We start from the raw sequence: 22591 nt of genomic DNA, 5'->3' as shown, positions 1-22591 counted from the left end.
TCAAACTCTCTCGTCAATCCAATATAAACCTCATTCCTCTTCTAGTGGCATTCACGCGAGATTCCCACTTTCATCTCTCCCTTTTTTCCCCCTTAACAAGAGACCTTTACCCTCGACTAGATCACAAAAATTCTCCTTTTCCCCAATTGAAGAAGCTAGACATTAGTGGAAGACTTACTTCTCATTGGTTGTGATGTCTATCATTGTGATTAAAATATATATTAACTAAATGGAGGCTATTGTCACTACTCCATTTATGTCTATATATGTATAGTGCATTTCGAAATTTAATATGCTCTTCCATCATTTTGGTGTGGGAATGTGAATTATTTGAACGAATAGGGGAACATATATGCTCCTTTTTCAATTTATTTATTTGAACTTAGGCCATTTTGATTATTGTTGGGGCTTACGTATCTCGTGACGTTTAATTTCTCACTCGAAGTTGTCCGAGATAAAACAGTAAAAGGCTATATACATGCAAGCATTATGCCCGTGCATTAGGGGTGCTAAAATGTATATGTATCCGACAAAATATCTGTAACTTATAGGATATGGTTACAGATATGGTTACTCAAATCTATAACTTATAGGATATGGTTACAGATATGGTTTTGTAGTGAAATATCCAGATCTGTGTCTAAAATATATATGAATATTAGTCATATTGATACAATAGTTTTAATGCTTAGATTACGGATTTGAGGTTAATTTTGATGATCAAGATGTCTAATCTTAGCTTTTCAGATATAATGACCAAATTAATGAACTCTTTTGTATCACATGAACTATATTGTTTTTAATACTATTTGGTTTTTTCATATCCGTTTTGTATCTGCATGTGTATCTGATTATATATCCGGATATATATATATATGTTTCCTTATATGATTTTAACGAATATGGATATGAATTTTCCTTACCGAGGTATATCCGTTTTCGTATCTGTATTCGAGATGGGTAAGCAGATATGGATATGATAAGTATCATATCCAAGTTGTATCCAGACTGAATGCACCCCTACTATGCACGCACGGGTTGATTTGTTTCTTTTATTTATACATCTAATTTTTTTTCCAATAAACTACGTACTACTATCTATCCTCTCTGAAAATTGACATATAGGTAAACTTTCACTAAACCCCCAATAAGATTGGGTGTTTGACACTAAACTCCTATACCTTTTAAACTCTCACTTCCTATACCTTTCAAACTCTCACTTGACCCTCTATAACTTTTGGTAGAAAGCTTCCTAATAATATTGTTAGTTTATGCATAGTCAATTGACCAAAATACCCTTAATAGATTTTGGAAGAAAGTCCCCCAATAATTTTTAGTTTTCTCACTTACCCCCAAATAAAATAACTTTTGGTCAAAAACTCTAATAACGGTTGTCTATTACTTTTAATGTTCTATGTAATTTTCAGATTTTTTTTTTAGGAACTTGTTTCTAATTTTTAGATTTTAAAATGTGATGTTTGTAATTTTTTTCGTTTGGGGGGTTGGGGGGAATATTTATAATATTTGGTTTTCTTTGGTAGTTCCTTGTTTTTTTATTTTAAATTTGTTCTTGCAATTTTTAGATTTTGCAATGGTCTTTTCAAATTTAGACTTTTTGAGGAGTTGTTTGTAATATTTATATTTTTAAGGGACATGTTTGAAGTTTTAAGGGAGTTGTATATGAATTTTAGACTTTAAAGAAGATGGCTTGTAATTTTCAGAGTTTTCAGTTGTTTGTAATTTTTAGAATTTAAAGAGGTCTTTGTGATTTTTAGATTTTTTAAGAGGTTGTTTGTGGTTGCATATTTTTTTAGAAGGCTAATTTTATTTTTTGTATATTTAGTAGTTGTTTGTAATTTTATGAGTTAATATGCAAATAGGAACGATTTGAAAGGTATATATTGGTCTTGAGGGATAATTTCCGTCCGCATAAAATTATGGGATGGTGCCCTTATGGTGTTAAGTGTAAAACATCAAAATATTTTTATGGTTTGCTAAAATTATGAGACTTATCAGAAATTTTAGAAAATTTACAAGCTTAGTGCCAAACGGCTAAACTTCTTGAAGGTTTATTGAAATTTATCTTTTAAAAATTTAAGGAGATCCATGTGATAACATTTTGAAATGTAAGGCGAAATAGTAAACAATTAATCTCTCCTTTGTAAATAAAAGAAAAGATAATTAAAAAAATATGATTATCAAAATTTTTAATTATGGATAATTAAAGAGAATTAAAAATAATTATTTAATTTTTTAGTTATGAATAATTATGATTTGATAGACATTACCAAATATTTAATTAGAATTAGAATTAGAATTTTCTAATTATGAATAAAATTAATTTGATGAGGATTCTCATCGTGGATAGAGAATACACATCCATATTTTATAAGAATTCTAATTTAATATTAGAATAACCTATAATGTGTGTCACTAAATATCAACAATTTCTTTTTATATATAAAGGAGGGATATATATAGCTAATGTGACACTAACTTCGAAGATCCAAAACTTTACTTGTTTACTCCTTTCAAGTTCAATGGATCTCATGTCATCCACTGTTTGAGAGCATTTTGGCTCTTGGGGACCAACTAAATATAGTAATTGTTTCTTTTGGCTTTTAGATTGTGGCCCTTTTCTCTTGCGCACTCTTTTAGGGTTGGGACTTGGGATCCCCCTCAATGAGTATGTCCAAGCATCAAGTGGAACATTTGCTTATTAATTCTAGACAAATTTACCCTATTCTTTTTTAAGTATCGTCAATGTCAATTAGCTAGTGCAACTTGTATCCGACATGTAAGGTTAATAATAGTGGGGCTTTTGTTCCAAAATTTTACACTAATTTAATTGATCTAGACTACAGTTTATTATGATAATCCATAATAGAGGTAGAAAAGGCGAGTAGGCCATATTATATGCTTTTTTTTTCTCTAATTCAAATGAGACCTTCGTTAGTATTTGTGTTTTTTTGGTAGATCACGGAAAGATTTCCTACAAAATGACGATAAAATTAATGTTATACACCTGCTAACTCGAGTTGTGTTGGGAGAATAGAAACTACTTAAATGAGAAACTTACATCCTCCGTTTTCTCTTTAAACAGACTAGATTTTTATAATCCTCTAGCTGTAATATGATTGTTCTTCAAACCATAAGTCTAACAGTATATGCATGTATTGCTAATATTTATTTTAACATTTGGTAATTATTTGACAGAAGGAAATTAATTAATTACAATAAAAAAGCTTTAAATGGTAATAGAGAGAGGAAAATAAAAGAAGAATTGATAGGTTATGCTTCTATATTAATAAATTAGAGAAGGAAAAGATTAATGAGTCATTTTTTAATAATACATTAGCACAATGATTAGCAATTCCTTTCTTATCTAAACTGTATTTTAGATTATTTTTGTTTATTGGTTGGGAGAAATCATATATGCATCTAACAAAGAGGATCTATAATGAGGAAGTTTCAAGATTCCTACATGCTAATTTTGGTAAAATACTGTAAGATTTTATATCCACACTTGTTGAAATTATCGTATTTAACAAATTTTAATATGTTCTTTATGCCTTCAATTTTTCCCAAAGCAAAAAAGCTACGGAGAGACAAGAATCTTATCCTAGAAATTTTATTTATATATATTTGTTCCCTCAATCACATCAAAAGGGAAGAATATCTTAACGTCAAAGAACCTCATTTTCCCGTAAATATATTTGGGCTTAAACATAAATCTACTTCGTCATAAGAATCATATATTACTAACTTAATTTTATAGAACATAACTAAGCTCAACTCTTAAGATTTCTCAAAATTCAGTCTCATTCTTTTACAATTAAATTGCATACTAATTAGAGCCTTATTAATTATAAGTTATTTTGACGAAAATAATTATTGCTATATGAACATTTGTCTTGGTTTAAATGCCAAAATTACCAATATTGCCAAAATTCAATCTCATTCAATTTTCTTTCTAGTTTTCTTCTATTTTGTTAACTCTTCTCTTGATATTTTATTGTCTTTTTTTTTTTACTTTGTACAATTGGTATATATCCATGAGCCAAAAATTTTGCTTTGCTAGAAGATAGAAGAAATAAATAAACATGTTATGTATAAAGAAAAACAAGCCTCTTTCTCTTTGTTTAAGTTTCTGATTAGCTTGTAATTTGATCAACAAAACACGTGTCCCACAAAAAGCTATGCATTTTTGTAAACAAGCTAAAATCAGGCGATAGTTTATTTGAGTCTCTTATCTTAAACAGGAGAGACAATGAATGCGATTGGCAAGTATAAAACCACATTATGCAAGTAATTAATCGGAAATAACGAATGTGATTGGCAAGTATAACAGTATCTTTAAAAAAACAAAAAAAAAACGATAGTTTTACTAACGCAATTTGGAAAGAAAAACGATGTTATAAATTCTCTGTCACTGCATCAAAATTTTAAAGTTACTCCGACGTGTAATTTGACCAAGTACTTTGCTTAGAGTTAGAGGGAACTCAAAAATCATCATATGTGACAAATATATGGCATGAATGACTACGGTTATCATAATCATCATTATAGACCAGTCATATGAGTTTTGAATGTACAAAATAGGCCGTAAGACAACAGACGTTACGGAAGAGAGAGAAGCAGGGGACGAGGCAAAAGCCTCCCCCGCAAACGACGTTCGCAGAGCACACGTGTCAGCCATCCATCACAGAAGCACTCAAGTGCATACAGCTCCCTGCAGCACCCTAAACATCCGATGAAAACCTCTCCAGGAAATGTTTTAGTTAAAATTAAGGAAAAACTGCTTCTAGACGCCAAAATCCAACTTTCAATGTGTCCCAGCCCTCCAACTTTCAACAATGTGCTGCAGCACCTTTTTTTTGAAAAAATTATGTCCAAGCCCCTCTCCTCAAGTTCCAATGCAACATCTTCAAAAATCCCGATTTTACTACTCCCTCACACCCTCTCCTCCTCCTCCGTTCCTCCTCTGCCCTCGCCCCCGTCTCCCCCAGCTCGCCTCCCCCCCCGCTCCGCCGCCAGCACCTTCCCAAGCGTCGTCACCTCCCCTCCGCTCGGCCTCCCTCCCCTCCCCCCGCCTCCTCCTCCACTGCACCTCCCTCCTCCTCCTTCGTTCCTCTCTGCCCCCGCCCCGCCTCCCTCCCCAGCTCCGCTCTCTCCCCCGCTCCGTTCGAAGTGCCTTCCCAAGCGCCTCCGCCTCCGCGCCAGCGCCTTCCAAGCACCGCCGCCTCCCTCCCCTCCCCGCCTCCCTCCCCCTGCACCTCCCCTTACACCTCTTCTTCTCCTCCAGTCCCTCTTTGCCCCCTCCCCTGCTCCCTCGCTGGCACCGTCCCGAGGAACTTCGCATGGCCGGCGGCGATCATGGTTATTATATTAACATGTTAACTTTTAGGGTTAACATGTTTACTCTTAACAGTTAACATGTTATCTGTAAGAGTTAACATGTTAGCCCTAAGAGTTAACATGTTAACCGTAAGAGTTAATATCCGCTGGCATAAGAAAGAGGATGGTAAAATTAGGATTTAAGCCAGCTGGCATGTCTAATCATGAGCTGGTATGTCTAATCATCTGTTGGCATGAGCTGGAATCATGATGGAGGGGTCTAGACACAATTTTTTTCAAAAACAAAGGGCTGCAACACATTTAGAAAAAAATAGGGGGGAAGGGCTGGAGCACATTGAAAGTTGGATTTTAAGGCCTAGAAGCAATTTTCCCTGAGGCACAAAATCAGGGGCCAGCGAAAAGGAAAGCAGCGCTCAAGATTTGCTGCCCATCGCTTTCTCTCTCTATAAATATACATCCCCCCTCACTGCCTCCCTTTTCCTCTCTGTGTCCTCTCTCTCTCTCTCTCTTTCTCTTCCCACAGTTTGCTATGTGCACAAAGCTCTCAGCACAAAGCCCAGATCATCAACAAGAACAATAATTTAACTGAGAGGTTCTAGTTCCAGTTCAAGTTATATTTCTAGTTCGAGAGAGAGAGAGAGAGAGAGAGAGAGTGAGGAATTCTAGAGAGAGAGAGAGAGAGAGATGTATGCTGAGCATGGGCTCATGTTTCCTTTGCTCCAGAGCTTCCCTCACTATCTCCCTCCTCAGCCTGATGATGATCTTATGTGTCGCTTCCACACTGAGATCCCGTGTGTTGATGCCCCTCCTCACATGGTATCATTTTTATTTTATTTTTTTATTTATTTTCAGACTTTTTCTTTTCTAACGTTTGTAAGAGTTAATTTGATTTTTTTTTTTTTTCAACATGTGGGTTTTCTTGTTCAGTTCTCCCATTTTTTTTGTTTTTGTTTTTAAGATATTTATGGGTAGTTTTGTAAATTGGACGCATGGGCTTGTCCCTCGACTCTTGCATAAATGATAATAAAGGCCTCAGGATATCTGGCATTTTTGGGGGGAAATACCCATTGAGCCCTCAATGCCGCATCTTTATTGAGCTCTTTTCCAACTGCTGCTGCTGGAAAAGTTGTGTTCTTTTCTCAGATATCTGTAGCTAGTCTGGTAATTAAAAAGATAATTGTTATTGTTCTCAGTTTTACCAACGAAATATTTAAAAAAAAAAAGACTAACTAAATGGGTGCAAATCAGGAGCTTCACTTTTATTCTTCTTCCACCGAGTATTAGTGAAATTTTCCACTAGAAATCAGAAGAGCATGTGTTTCTTCAATTTTTTATTGCCTAGGAGTACGTTTGGGTATCGTGACTTTGTTTCTTCAATTTTTTATTGCCTAGGAGTACGTTTGGGTATCGTGACTTTATGCTAACTGTTAAATTGTGAAGATCTCTGTTCATTGCATAAGAATCTCTACCAAGTTGTTTAACATGCTTGAGGGAATCTTGTTGCAGTCCCTTTGTCATTTTGTGATCAAATTGATTAATAAACACCTCATAGGTGAAGAAATCACTTACTTTATCATAATAACCCAATAATATTTGGAAGTTTTTGATTTTTTTTTTATTTTTTTTTTTTACAAGATGATAAGCACCATGTGCTCTCCAAATTACACTTGTATTTATTTTCACTCAAGACAAATCATAGCCTTAGCATTGGTTGATAAACAATTATGAGTGAATAAATGAAGGAGAGGATCCAATCTTACCTCTTGTTTCCTAAAGCTGTTGTTATTCTCATGGGGGCAACTTAAATAGTGTTGCAGTTAAGACTAAACTAAAGCATTTCTAAATTCTGTGTTAATTATTACCTTAGGTCCCTCAGCCTTTGGCTATGTTACATGTTTCTATTCCATTTTAGGTTCAGCTAACCTTCTACTAAATTCTCTTAATAATAAAAACAAGATGTGATGTGAGCTTTTAGTCAATTTGCTTATTTATATGTTGATGGGATGGATGTTTGTCTTACTCAAATTCTCCAGCTGTTAGAACTTCATGCTAGAAATGGTGATTTAACAATGACAGGATGCTGATTTGTCTTACTCATCTTCTAAAAAAAATTCCCTTTTGTCGCAGCATGTTTTATTTTATTTTGTTTGGTGAATGAAAAGAAAAAGTCAGAAATTAATTATGACCAGAATAGAAGTGGAACTGGAGAATTATCCTTCATCCTTCCTGTTATTATTGTTCAACTCTTAACAAAATTTATGGAAATTGGGAGAAGGTTTTTAGAGAATTTTCTTTGAGATAATTGAGAAAGAGGTCTATCAATAGAAAAATAATAAATATTTTTCAAATTAGGTTGAAATTCATAAATAAGTCAGCGCGTGCTTTGACCAGTATCTGAAATTCTAAAAGTGGACAAGGGTCATAATGAAAGAACTGTAACATAGTCCTCCTGTATTTTCCTGAGAATCAGATGAAGAAGATGAAGCTTCTTTGTTAGGAAAAAGAAACCGCCTTTTTTTATCAATGGCCCTTTGACTCGTGTCATGCAATTATATCAGGATTCAGGACAGATTATCTTCCAAGTCAAATTGTAATTACGTAGTTAACGCAACTGAGTTACTGGGAGAGAAAAAAATGGTTCCAGCTATTTTTGGTCATGGTCATTTCTTGCTCTTAAGTACCTCGCAAGTATATAGGCATCTCATAAAAACTGAAAGGAATTTCACCATCATCTTGATGCATCAGGTTGGCTTCAGATCGGGTGTTGACTTACGCTTGAACATTGCACCCTATAAATCGATAATGAGTTTTCTTGTTTTTGTATCTTGCAGATGTTGACTTACGCTTGAACATTGCACCCTATAAATCGATAATGAGTTTTCTTGTTTTTGTATCTTGCAGAAGTCTGATAGTATCACATTTGCCTGAGCTATAAATCGATAATGAGTTTTCTTGTTTTTGTATCTTGCAGAAGTCTGATAGTATCACATTTGCCTGAGCCTAAACACAATTTGTTAGTAATTTCTTTGTGTTTTTTCACTAGATGTGAGTTTTTTCTTGAGATGTATAGATGGTTGAAAAGGCTGTAGAATTTGTTCCGGGACATTGAATACAAACATGCTATTTCTTGAAAACAAGAGGTAAAGTAAAAAAAAAAATGTTATCTTCTGTGAACTGGTTCAAATTAGATAATCATATGCAAATCATGAAACTTTAATCTTCATATAAGCAAAACCATAATCTTCACACTTTTGATTGCAACTATATTTATCATTGAAAAGACTATTGGATCAAATTGTTCAATCCTAATAATAAATAGAGTAAACAAACCATACCTTACTGGCTTATTCTTCAAGTATGGCTGAAGCAAGGAAAGCACTTCTCTGCTTCAACTGAAGCATCATATTTCATAGTTGCACACATGATAAGAACTACAGTAGCTATTGGTACTAAACAAAATGAAGTCTAATTTTATCTTTACAGGGGAACTTGGTGCAAACATCCACTATTTTGGAGTATGATCTAGGAGCAGAAGGAGATTTATTCAAAGCTCCAGAGCCAATCATAGAAGAGCCTGAACTCGCATTGGATCCTATGAGCGCTGCAATGACCATTATATCCAATGGCCAAGATGTCATGACTGAAACAATCAAGGTCGCGGACATGGAATCCATCCAAAACGAGCATCTGAATGATGTCTTATACGAATGCAAGAATGAGCTCCTAGCTAAGTATGCAATCAACGAGCCATTTCCTGAGATACGTGATGTTAAGATTACTGTAAAGGAATCAGAGGAAGTTCCGAGCCTGGAGAATATGAGATTAAGTGCTGAAGGTCATCTGCAGAAAAGTGTTAGCTCTGGGTGTCTCAATTCAATGGAGTGGATTGGGGGTTGCAGTATAAGACCTAACTTTTTAGATTTTCAGGGGATGGATTTTGAAGCAGCGTTTGGCTTGAGGAGAGCATACAGTGAAGGGGACATTCAGGTCAGCGGTTAGTTTATTCTTGTTTTACGTGGGTGTTCATTTTATTGCTCTTTGTTATATTGGACATGAAAAATATAAGGTGGATTAAAGAAAAGAAGTAAATGAACTAGGTGGTATTAAAGAAAATGATTGATGGGCCTGCAAAATTAGTTCACCATATAACAATCAGGGGCTATTTCTTGTGAAATGCTATAATTTCTTTTAATTGTTCATAATTTGATCACGAAACTTTTCATTTTCAAGTAGAAGGCTATTGTTTAGGTGTTAAAGAGAGATGAGATCTACATGTTTATGGACAAACTCCCCAATGCAAAGATATATATCTTTCTTGTTGATGAATTATGATCTATTCAAGAAGATCACTATTTGAAAGAGCAAACACACCTGACCACCAAGTCGTCATCCGTGCACTTGTCTAGGGTTCACCCACTCGATGTACGCAGGTCACTGAGATATTTAGAGGTCCGGCAATTTTTTTAGTAAGAGTTTGGAGGTCATTGATTTTAGTTTTTCCTAACAGGCTCTCGGAAGCACTAATGCGAATCATGGGAGCACGTGCAGCGTCCGGGCTTCTTTTGAGAGACAACTGACCATCAGTGAACTGAAGACCGAGGAACGAAAGCAGAAACTTTCCAGATATAGAAAGAAGAAGAGCAAAAGGAATTTCGGAAGAAAAATCAAGGTATCGCACTGCTAAAAAAAAAAGAACATCCTTAGAAGACATCCCTTGTTTACAATCTCAATGCTACTAAGCAGAATTTGCATGGCCAATTTGTTCTTTCTAGTGACATAGTTTGTGTGTTTGCAGTATGCATGCAGGAAAGCCTTGGCAGACAGTCAGCCGAGGGTCCGAGGGAGGTTTGCGAAGACTGAAGATTGTGATTTTTCAAAAGCACTCAAGTAAAGTGAGATATGTTGGAACGATAATAAAAAAAAGAAGATTTTAGAGGCTAGTATTAATCAGTAGTGCCAAGTTAAGTAAATCTAATCGTGGCGTCTAAGTTCATGCTCCTCAATATACAGATCAGAAAATGGCTCTATGATCGTTTCAACAAATCCTCCGCGGTTGCTAAGATTTCTTCTTTGTTGTAATAAGCCTCCTTGTTGTGATGGTTGTCGTCGTATATTTGTAGCTAGGTGGAGCTGATGGGTGTTGTTGTAAAAAGGTTTGAATAAAGATCGAATATGGGGGTGTCCCGTATTGGGTTTTGAGGTAATAATGTCCGCTCTCATTAAAACAACTGTTCTGATTGAAGTCTCGTACGTCTGGGGTCTGTAGTCCAATGTGTGCTTGAGCTAGAGTCAGATTCGAGTCACAAAGCTCAGGCTCGAAATATGTTATTTGCGTCTTTTGAGCCTTCACGCTTGAGCTAGAGAAGTATTACATCAAATTTTTTAGAAGCGAGGACGATACATGCAAGTCTCGATCTCACAATTAAGTTGCAAGTTCTCTATCCAAGCTACGAATCCAACATCTTTTACTTCGGCTCGTTTTTGGGGTGTCATTCGTTTAGATTTGTAAAGAATTGTTTGGTAATGACTCGGCTTGTAGTTTAAGAATCCTACATTTTAGAATTTGAGTTTGAGATTTTTGAAGAAGACGGGGCTGACCTTTCCGGTAAAGTAAAGGTTCTCATGCTGATGAGTAAGTGCTGAATGATGCTCAGTGAATAAATAAGTAATTATGTTCCTCAGTAAAAATACCTTTTGTTGTCTTTCTGCGATAAAAAAATCATCTACCTCGGTAAGAGTCTTCTATAGATATTACTTTGGCGCTATCAATTTCGATCAACTATTACAAACTAAAATATCGGAATATATACACATGATGGATGTAGCAGCCCATACATGAAGTACCCATGGGTTTCACTCACAGCAATCCTGCCTCCAAAACCACAGTGACACCAAACCTGATCTGGCCAAACCCTATATACATGCAATTTTTCCAGCAATAAGAATCAAATGTAATTAATTCATGTTGCTCAACAAGTCAAGCAGATAAAGGGTCACAACACAGGATGGGATGCTGGCAAGAACCAGAACCAGATTTAAGTCATGTTGCTCAGCAGTTCAACCAGATGAAAAGAATATATACAAGCAGCAGCTCAAACCAACAGCACGCAGCAATAGTTCTTGCAGTTGGAAACAAAGCTAACAAACGCACAGCTACCTTGCAGAAGTCGACCGAAAAATGAAAAAAAACAACACAAAGCTACACTTCAAGCAAGGAAACTTAAACGGCTCACAAATCCATCATTTGGCATAATTGCCTGACCTTCGCCCGGGAAATACTCGACCTCTATCGCCTCGCACCTGCTGTCTCTGTTGATGTTGCTGACGGGAAATACGCCTCTGTGGAATCTGGCGGTTGTCGTCCCCACGGAAGGTCTGTTGCTGAGATGATGAGATCCCTCTCATCCTGTTCTCCTTCATATTTGCAAACAGTGCATCCAAGGTCTGTGGCCTCTGCTTGGGATATACCATTGCTACATCCTGCAAGAATCAAAAACTCATTTCAGTTTCCTTTACATGATTTTCAGACATTTTCAAAGGCAAAAAATGGAAATATGTGATGAGTTGGGATACGGGCAATCAAGTCTACCAATTAACACAAGTAGAGCACTAAATTCAAGCCATGAAAGCCTCCAAGAGCAAGTCTTCAAGAGAAACAAAAAGAATACTATGATATCACACTGAATCAAATAGTTGAAAGCTAGGTTTATTAGAAACTACATCTAAAAGTTCTGAGAACCATTACAATACCCAAAATCTAGCAAAAGGGGCTATAATCTTATTTGAATAAGGATCCAATCAAGAGATATCAACCAATATATATCCAGCTGTCGCAGACCATTTATCAATGGTTAAAAGTAGCAGGTTTAGAAGTTAGATGCACAAGAACAGCAGAAAGAGCACAATTCACTAATTAAGGAGCCACAATGCTGGGAGAAAGGGAGACAACATAATATTGGCTATCCTCTAGCATCCCAATCCAACAAGTCAAACTACAACCACACACACACACATGCAACCATGCCTGCATAAACATGCACACCAATATGTTACACCAGATCAGTTCGTTGAGCACTTTTTCTGGATAAACTTTGTTATTCTTCGATGTCAATGTCATGATACCCGTAAGTTTAGGATCTCATGCTATTGAAGACTGGACACACAAAATCAGGCCATCAAGATCAACTATACTAAAAGCGAGATTTATCTTAATCCAAGCAAGTGATATATCTTCTTTCACATTACAAGTGCCGACAGACATAAGGACGCTTATTAAATCCTTTCCCATTCTTTACATATGGGTTAGGCATTGCTGAAATCGAAAATCAAATACAGTTCAAAATGTTTGAGATATTATTATTGAACTTTTATCCAGAACTCATGATGGGGACCATAAGACTATCTCAACTTATGTTTTACAGCCAAACATCTGCTTATGTTTAAATCCGAACAACCTGCTCATGTTTTAAAGCTGAGTCAAAAAAATAAAACCTAGACTCAGTCTCGAGTACGGTAGTTATTCCAACTTAGATGACATAAAAGCACATTGTAAAAATGGTCTCAATTATTACAATTACCTTCGTATAAAGTTGACTTTATCATATTTTTCTAGCATTATTTTGGGCTAATTGCACGTTAATATTCTTAATTCACTGATATTTTTGGTACCCAGAAGTTCACATTTGCCCAAATAACACCACAAAGTTTCACCTTTAAACTTTAATACCCTTTCGTTACACGACCATAAAAGTTGCCCAAAATATACTTTCTTGTGATTTCTTCCTTTCGTTAAGGTTTTGCTTTCAATTTTGTTGTTAATATTTTAAAGCAGGGGGTTACTTTTGCTACAGTTCAAGACAAGATTCTGTGGCTTGAATTGAAATGAAAATGATGGAAGAGATGGATTCAAGGGAAGCTGTTTTTCAGTTTAAGGGTGTAAAGTTCAAATATTATCATGTAACAATCATGCGATGCATTTTAAACAGGACTCTAAAAGGAAGGTGATGTAAAGAGAAAATATTAAAGTTAATATTCGTGAAACTTCAGGGTATTATTTGGGTAAATTTAAACTCCAGAGTATTGAAGTTATAATTAATGAAACTTTCAGGTAGTAAAGTGTATTTCTAATTTCTTAGTAGTTCAATACTTATTCCAAGATCTTTCTCCATTGAGACTATGAACTCTGTTAGATGCATGTTTCATCAAAATAGAATTTGTTGAAACTCTGACGCTACTTCATAAAAACTGAAAACTATTCTTGCCCTACTCTGCTTAGGGTTATGGTTTTAATTTTTGGGTTGGGTTGGGGTTGGGTTTGGGGGGGGGGGATTTCAACTACACAGTAAACTTTCCTGCTAAGATTAGGAAAAGGCACATCTGAAGAAGAATAACGAAGTTGTTGCATTAAAAATTTATTTTATCAAAGCTTCCTCGGATTATTATTACGCTTTTGTCTTTAGTTACTGCATATGGCTGCGACTCTTCATTCACACCTCAACTGATATAACAGAAAGCAAGGGTAGACCAGACATGGACAGACAACCAGAGGTACCCAAAGCCAGGTAGCTGCCCAGTTTGTTGCGAGATGAACAATAAGATAAAAGGAAGAAGAAGAAGTAAAAGGGGAGCGAGGAGAGAATAAGAAAAGGAAAGAAGGAAGAGATGTAAGAAAAGAAGAAAGAGTATAGCTAACTGCTATCTTCTGGATTATGATGTGTGTCAGATTGCAGTAAGAACCCAAATCTAATCTTATAAACTAAAAAGCTTGCAAACTGAACTCATAACCAACCAGACTTGATCCTACCACCTTCTTTGGAACCGTTTGACAGGATTAGACATGTAGCGAGGACTCATCCTGACCAAACCACTCCAAGCAACCATATAGGGCCAGAATCTGATCAAAATAGGTGCATGTAAGATAGGCTGGAAAAAAACATAATTGTATTGTCCCCTGTTGCATCGTCATAATGCAATTTATGAAAATTTAGAGGTTCCATGACTACACACCAACATCGGTCACCAAAGAGACCCACAGAGAATCATCACTCGAAGCAGAAGTTATTCTACAATTCTCCTCATTCTTCTCATTTTTCCATCACCTTGTTGAATCACCTTTTGTGTCACTCAGGTACATAAAACAAATGAGGTAGAACCAATATATGAGTGAATTCACACCAATGTTTTCTCTGGTCTCGCCTATCCTTAATAGTTCTGGTGAAAAGTGTGACCTAACGAATAAACTGAATCGATATCCCGCTTGTTGCAGCCTACACACATATCCAAAGAGAAGAACAAGACAATATTCTTCAAGGCACAACAAGAGGATGTCACCGTTGACGAAATAAGCCAAAGAGAATGTTTTACGCTCAAGGGTAAAAGAACTAACTTTTTATAGACCAACTTACTAAAACTTAGTTCTTTCATCCAATAACTTCCTAACACATAATCCGTACAAACACGGATATCTTAAAGGAGGGTTATTTCATAGAAAGTAGAAACCACTTTTCAAATATGGCCATTCTATAGAAACCGCTTTTTTTTTAAATTTATACATAAACCTCCCTTAAAGTGTTTTTTTGTAATTAACCACTTGGGCCAACTTTTAATTCAAGTTTTTTTTGCAATTTTGATGTAAAAATTAGTTGTCAAATACCAAGTACATTAGAAAGATTGTCCTAAATTGAAGTTAGGTGGAGTCAATTACTAAAAAAATTAATTGAAAAGTGGGCCCAAGTGGTTGATTGCAACAAAAACACTATTTTCTATGTATAAATTGAAAATAAAAGGTGCTTTTTATAGACTGACCCTATTTTAAAGGTAGTTTCTATGAAAAACCCCTTAAAGAAAAATGCAAGCATAATAATGTTCTTGAGTTCTAAATTTAGGACAAATGACGTGTCAAGTACTTCCACCCATGTTGAAGCAGGTAATTGGTGTTAGTGTCAAAAAAACATAGGGCTTGGGCAAGCGATTAATTGGCAAACAGTCAGGTACCATATGGCAGGATGCCTGAAACTAAGAAACCAAGAAGCCAGAATTAAGATGTAAATTTCTCACTATCACATCAACAAGGACAAATTCAAATAATTTTCAAACAATAATGTAAAGAGAGACTGTCAAAATGATGATGAAACATCATTTTGTAATGGAAAATCAACCAGCGTAATTATATGTTATGTTTAACGTGGTCCAATACATGTTACTCAGAATCAGAAAGCAACACATGAAGAACAATATAGACACAACATCACAAGTTAATGCTATGTTGCAGGTAGTGTTTTAAAAGCAAAAGGCAAGGCCAAGGAAAATCTGAGGTGAGAGGCGCCAAAAAAAACAATCGCCTGAGTGAACCCAGGCGATAAATATTCAAAAAATTCATGAACATTACAAATTATATGCAAATATCAACAATAGCGATAAGACAAATTAATCACACCCAAATTTTTGAAGTCACAAATCTGATAAATAAACCATCTAAATGAAGTAGTAAGTAACAAATATTAAATAGTAATATTAACTAGTAACTGCTAACACATAATTAAGAGGCAAACTTTGAACTTTAAGGTTCAAATTGTGCCATGTCCTCAAAATAATATAGCCTATATAGGTAATAAAGTATACTTCAACAAAGAATAGCAAAAAATCGACGATGAAATAAGAAACACAAAATTCAATAACAAAAACAAATTTTACTTGATCGTACAACTTTTGCACCCTCAAAATTTTGAAACAAAGACACACCTCGCGCCTTGCATCACATGCCTAAGAAGAGCCCTTGAGGTGCCAACGTAAGGTCACGTGGAGCCAAGGCGATCTCTTGAGGCGCCAAAAGGTGATCGCCTTAGTAACCATTATCGCTTGGCAATACGCAAGGCGCTAAGTTACAAGATCACCTCGCCTAAGCGCCAGAGGCACTAAGGCACATCGCCTTAAAAATACTAGTCGCAAGTTTTACCTAAATCAGAACTTTCACATTCTATAACTGAACATCTCATCTCCAAGATATCTCTAATTTTAAATCGGATATTAAAAAATCAACCAACAATTTAGGATTCTATAACAACTATGACATGGCTGAACATTCAAATTCTGGTAGATTAGCTCTCAAATATTCTGAAGTGTTATGGCATGCGCTAAAAGCACACAGTATACGAAGTTCAACACAAATATTTGCTGTGCCCAGGCAAAGGGAAAAAGAAATAAAGACTGTACAACTAAAATGGAAGCTCTTTCATGCCTATTGAAGTATAAGCAAAGCCGCATGGCACTACATACAACATGAGTTATGCTCGAGTCTCTATGCAGTAAGCTACAAAAAGGAACCACATTATAAGCTGTTATTCAGATTAAATATATTTTTGGTAGCCTCAAAAAGCTGATCTAACTTCGGAATCCCTAAAACATATACTCAAATATTATTATGTTAATTGGTGTTTTTTAGATGCTAGTCTCAAAAGTTGGAATGGATTTGAAAAGAACTCCCTAAACATATAGTTTGCCAACAAGTCTCCCAAACCTCTCAAGTTAGTCGGGGGGAAAAGGCAGAAGGAGAAGAGTGTTGAATTTGGATCTGCAGGATTCATAGTGCAATGTGTGATTTATGAGGGAAAACGAGTCTGTGTTTCAATCTGCGTACAAAACTATTGCAAGTTGCCATAGAAGAAGAAAGAAGAGAATGAAAGATATAGCTATAATGATCATAGATTGTTTTCTGTCAAGTTCAATGAAATATCCCTGATTATGAGGAGAAACTGGTGATATAAACTAAAAGGACCACCTTTAAATGATCCAAATGGTATGCAATTGTGAGCAAATCATTTGATTTATAAACTGTTTCCAAATTGAGACTGATTTAGAGTACTAATATATAAAATATGTACATAAATCATCACCCAAACGCAGTTGATCTGTTATAACACGAGGTTTTGAACTTTAACAAATGGGAATTCTGTAATCCCTCCTTTATATGTAAAGGTAAATTGGTGGTTTATTTCTAAAGACACAAAAAACCGCCAAGTGTCATATCACAAAAATAACATGTCACTCCTTTAAGTTTTAAATTTCATATTTTTATAGTATTTCTTTATAAGTTTGGATAAACAAGGTTAAGATAGTTTAAAAATAAAATTCCACATTTAAACCTGTAACTAACTATCCCTAAAAATAAAGAAGATATTAGCATGCAAGCATGGAAAAGAGACCGAGTCTCTTTGGTTCCTTCCGGAAAAAAAAAGCAAAATTAGAAAAAGAAAATGAAAAAGAAGACAAAGAGAGGTGGATCACTGCTAGAGCAGAAAGATCAAGTTCGGGCTCCATCTCTTCCCACTGCATTACGGCAGGTGTTCTTTTTTCCCCCTAAAATTTAGAAATAAAGGAATCTTCTTATTTCAATTCGATTTGTATCAACATGCGACCTAAATTAATTCTTTCTAGAATACATGTGTAATTTACTTTTTTTAATATTATTTTGTCAGTAATCAGTATAACATAATTAGCATATGAGTTGCAATGCTCTGAGTTAGGACCTCATGTTTAATGAATTTAACCCATCAATTAAAAGTTCTAAGCATATAGTAATGTTATATTTGATTGTGTCATGACAGTTTCAACTATTTGATAGTTTGTTGGTGATATTTCAATTTATTTTCCTGATGTGATGGCATAACAAATGTTTAATCCTATTTTAATTTTTGAGAAAAATAAAATCATCAAAAAGGAAAACATTATTGTTATAATTTAAAATCCAACCATGATCAACTTATGACCCTACATGATTTAAATTTAAAAATCAAATCAAGTTTGCGTCCAGTACCTAAAGTTTTTTTAAGTCACACCTCTCGTGTTCAAGTTGCTGACTTTTTGCGAATTCCTACTAATCCATCGAATAGTAACTCATTTTTTCTTCTCACAAACAACTATATTCTCTAGGAATTTGTCGAGAAATCTCTGTATACTTCATATCAGCTCTAAAATCGCTAATTTCAGTCTCTACGGTTCCCTCAAAATTTCCAATAGCAATCTCTGAAGTCATCAATATAATCTAAAAAGAAATTCACGTAACTTTATCTAGCAAAATCTATTGTTTTAGATCACATTGCCTATGGGTTCTAACAAATTGTTTTCTGCGAGCCAAAATGAAAGACTGTTTGAGTTCTGCATGTCTAAAATTGAAATGAGTTTTGAGGAGATTACTAATGGTGTCAGGGTTTGGGGAAAAAACTTATGATTAAATCTTAATGATGGTCACTTTGGTCCTTACATGTTGGTCATAGGTATAAGTTATTTGTGTACTCATGTTTATAAGAAAAGTGGACTATATACACAAAACAGAAAATAAAAAGCAGTATTGAATGGAAAGAGTTTCATCACAATTTAATTTAGAAGGAAAGCCCATGTCGGATAAATCCTAACTATATAAATCAAAGTAATCAGATCCATCGTACGAGCACAGGCATCATACTTGTGTAATATAATAGAAAATCAAGCATCATCTAATGTTTTACTGCCAAAAGTATAACTAAAAATTGATATGGTACTAACATTTAACAGAGCAAATCTTAAATTCCAAGCTAATGTTACCTTTCCAGAAGGTCCAGCGTCAGCAGCCTTCCTCTGCGCGGTTACAGGGGCAAACCTATACATAACAAAAAGCTTCATCATAACCAATTACCAAAATACTGGTTCTCTCAATGTGGAGCCATCATTAAACAAGGAATGGCAAAATTGTAGAAGATAAAACATTATGTAACAGCATAAAGGACGCTTTTCTTTGCGGCAGCTAGACTAAGAGATCAGCTCGGGGAGAACTTACCAACATCTTCGTACAACAAAATTTTGAACTACAAATATCTTATAAGGGAACTCTATCAAAACCATTCACTATACATGATACACTGAAATCCATGATACTCTGAAACTGAAGATTTTCCTCAGCAGAAACTGCACGAGAATCCGAATCCATTTCAGAGACCTAACTTTTAAATAACATCAGCACAACAATTCCATAAGTTTTCAGTGCAATGTCAGCTGCGGATGGGTTTGACGCAGGGATGCATACATGGACATATCTTCTGTTAATTACTTCAGTAATAGAGTGTCATCCGTGAAACACAATTAACCAAAAGAGGTTAACGAAGACCAACTGCTAGTCCAGGAACCACTCCCACATGAATGCAGAAGCCAACATGCTCACAGACAGCCAAAAAATACCTATAGCAATCCAGTAATAAGAAGGTTACAAGCAGTAACACCATGAAAGACACTGACGGCCATGGCCTCCCAGAGAACAGTGGAATGTCATTTCCTCAATAGAAGCAATTTGAATAACCATGCTACTTCGTCCCTTCCGCACTGTTAACACTCAACAGAAAACATATCAAACAACTAAGGAATAAAGTCCATATGTCTCCATGTGACATGCTTAGTGACCGTTGACACGCTCCAAAAGATACTTTAGGAGTCGGCCTGGAGATGCTAAGATTGAGATGTTATCAACCATAATTAGTGCTAGGAGATATGAACAAGTTCGCATGCTAAACACAGATAGTTGTGGGGAAATCTAGGATTAAGAAATCACAAGGAGCTAAGCTGAAGGCAAGAATGCATTGACAAGTAATTTATGCAGAGGCTGTCAAACAAGTGCCACACAGTTAGCTTCCCAATGCTCTCTCTGATCAAACTCTGCGTTATACAGTTAGCCTGCCATGCTGTCCAACTATAATGCTTAGACTATCAACCAGAAAGGAAGCAAGGGACATGGAACCAACTTAGTGAGGTTGACAGGGGCATATTGTGGCCTGCGAAGCTCATCATTTTAACATCAGGACAACTGAGAAAGAAGACAAAGTTGCATAAACATCATCAAAAATAATTGAGGACACCTTCAAGAAGAATATCAAGGTGGAACCAACACTTGGATCTACCAGATTTTGCCGAACAGAAAACTAAAGCATGAGAAGAGATATTCGACTTCCTAGGAAGGAGATGTAACAAAAAACGCCATGCCTGTAGATATCTTCTCCTCAATGCAAAGAATCTCGGGAAGTATCAGTTTCAATATAACCTCTTCTGAAACCATAAGATGTAGAGCTTCTTATGTATGTTGACAGTAGAAGGCTTATACTAACAAAATATGCACCTAAAAGGTTTAAATATCATCTAGAAAGCACGACTGATAGTAAGATATAGCCTGTATGAACAAAGGATGACCCTCATCACTATTGAATTACAGTAGCAATGCGATTCAGCAAACAGTTCTCCTACACTCTTCCTATCTTAAAAGAATATCCACACAGCATGATACGCATTCAAATGTCCAGTGGCATTCCCTCTTGTTCATCACCAACCAATAAAGGTATCACTGAGAGCTCAAAACACTGAGATTTCCCCATAGAAAGCACAGGAGACAACTTTCACATATAAAGCGGCCAGATTCAGACAATCTAACACCCCAATTGTACAAAAAGAACCATGTCTACTTTGATTGCATGTACATGGAAGACTTCCCATCAAACATGGAAATACAGTTTTTTACCTGTAGAGTTACATGTTCGTCAATAATCATATATATTAAATAGACAAACACATATTTATTGCAATGTAAGGATCCATCAAAAGAAATCTAAGATACCTCGGTTTGTTCCAGTTGGTGGCCATACTGCGAATAGGCATGACAGCAGCCCTCCTTGCAGCATTAGTAGTTAATGGAAATTGATTTCCCAACTGATTTCCATGAAAATTTGACCTTCTCTGTGCAAGTACACCCTATACGCACAGCATGATGATTAAGTACCTAAATTCAATAAGACAAATCCTGGTGATGAAAGAGCAACTGTTCAAGACAAGAACATGGATGCATCTATATCACCTGTCTAATTGATGCTCTAGAATCCATGAAATGCTGAACTCTGCTGGGACGTTGAGAAGCAATTCTATTCAGGAACCCTTGGCTTTTAATCTGCGATTATAAACTAACATCAACAATTCTATGGCACAAAAAGTATCCTACACAAAATAACTGAGAATATCATATGCACTGCTCACCGGACGCCTGGGAGCTTTTTTCTCTTTGGAACTTGGTGTTTTTGACATCTTGATTATATCATCTAGAAAGAGAATTGAGGCATTCAATTATATATACACTTACTTAGAAATACTAAAATAAAAAGTGCATTGACTATAAGCACCATACCAAGAGTCATATCCATTTTCTTTTCTGTGAGCGCAATTGCTTCAGTTGTTATTGGCTTAGTTGCCATCTGAAAACATTAAACTATAATTAGGAGCACTGCACACAAGTAAAAGGTCAACAAGCAGCAGAAGAGATGAGTAAACTCTTAAAAGAGCCATCAAATACCGGGAAAAAAACAGCTTTTAAGATGCAAAAATTAAATGCTTTTCCTCATAAATTTATACCAGACGGCATTACAATTTATGTCTATTAATTTCTTTCTCCGAAATAAAGAACTCTTCTTTCAGAAGGAAATTCCACAAAGTTCACCGCAAATGAGCAACATCACACGAATCTAAAGAACTATTAAAGCTACAAACTTAAACATCAAACCCATGTCGAAAATAGCAATGCCGCTGAACAAGCACAACACAGCACAAACCTAGGTAGTAAAAAAATTGTCATATTCTAAATCCCCTTCTCCACCAAAATAAGACCATACACGATACATGATGAATAAACCCTAAATTGCCAAACCTACGTGAAATTATCAATCAATCTAACTGTATTAACAAATAAGAACAAAAAACGCGTTCGAGACGAGAAATTTCCACCAATTTCCATCAAGAAGAATGCTTCTTGAGGATTATCAAGCGTTAGATCGAGAAGAAACGAAAATCTAGGGTTTGAAACCCTAATAACAAATAAATCAAGTAAGAGATAGAACTCACCAGATCCAAGGACGAACTCGCGCAGCAGATGCGAACCTCACAAATTAGGGTTTGAAAAGGGAGCGCCTTGCGAAATTAGGGCTTTCGAAAGAAAACGAAGAAGGATGATTTGGCGAAGAGATTTGATTGAGAGAGTGATTTGGGAAAATACCCGGAAATTTTTATTTTAAAAGAAAAAAAACAAGGCCCCTGTTATTATAGGATCGATAGGCGGCGAGATCAACGGCCCTTAAGAAGGCGGCGGACTCGTGGATCGCGTAAAATAATCGCCAGCTAGACACAATTTTTATTTGTGACAATTTTTATTTGTTTAGGGGTTTTCTGCGAAAATATT

At 35.6% G+C, this 22591-nt stretch overlaps 2 protein-coding genes across 2 annotated transcripts; one reads left to right on the top strand and one right to left on the bottom strand.

The window, feature by feature from the left end:
- LOC109839993 lies at window positions 5839-10602 on the top strand. Its single transcript, XM_020408474.1, has 4 exons — window positions 5839-6174; window positions 8842-9345; window positions 9866-10027; window positions 10154-10602. Exons 1-4 carry the CDS (start codon window positions 6043-6045, stop codon window positions 10247-10249), a joined length of 894 nt encoding a protein of 297 aa, XP_020264063.1. The 5' UTR covers window positions 5839-6042; the 3' UTR covers window positions 10250-10602.
- LOC109839992 lies at window positions 11368-22437 on the bottom strand. Its single transcript, XM_020408473.1, has 7 exons — window positions 22258-22437; window positions 21548-21614; window positions 21400-21461; window positions 21224-21313; window positions 20987-21120; window positions 18937-18991; window positions 11368-11838 (listed from the first exon to the last, which is right to left on the bottom strand). Exons 2-7 carry the CDS (start codon window positions 21612-21614, stop codon window positions 11599-11601), a joined length of 648 nt encoding a protein of 215 aa, XP_020264062.1. The 5' UTR covers window positions 22258-22437; the 3' UTR covers window positions 11368-11598.

The sequence above is a fragment of the Asparagus officinalis genome, chromosome 5 (assembly GCF_001876935.1).
Source record: "Asparagus officinalis chromosome 5, Aspof.V1, whole genome shotgun sequence".
Taxonomy (NCBI): Eukaryota; Viridiplantae; Streptophyta; class Magnoliopsida; order Asparagales; family Asparagaceae; genus Asparagus; species Asparagus officinalis.
This window is presented reverse-complemented; position numbering and strand designations above follow the sequence as displayed.

Excerpts from the sequence above, each read along its gene's own strand:
- LOC109839992 (XM_020408473.1), bottom strand. The coding sequence starts at position 21,614 with ATGGCAACTAAGCCAATAACAACTGAAGCAATTGCGCTCACAGAAAAG. Across the intron at positions 21,314-21,399 it reads AAAAAGCTCCCAGGCGTCCG|ATTAAAAGCCAAGGGTTCCT; the intron begins GTGAGCAGTGCA and ends TTATAATCGCAG. Across the intron at positions 18,992-20,986 it reads ACCAACTGGAACAAACCGAG|GTTTGCCCCTGTAACCGCGC; the intron begins GTATCTTAGATT and ends TGTTATGTATAG.
- LOC109839993 (XM_020408474.1), top strand. The coding sequence starts at position 6,043 with ATGTATGCTGAGCATGGGCTCATGTTTCCTTTGCTCCAGAGCTTCCCT. Across the intron at positions 6,175-8,841 it reads TTGATGCCCCTCCTCACATG|GGGAACTTGGTGCAAACATC; the intron begins GTATCATTTTTA and ends TTATCTTTACAG. Across the intron at positions 10,028-10,153 it reads ATTTCGGAAGAAAAATCAAG|TATGCATGCAGGAAAGCCTT; the intron begins GTATCGCACTGC and ends GTGTGTTTGCAG.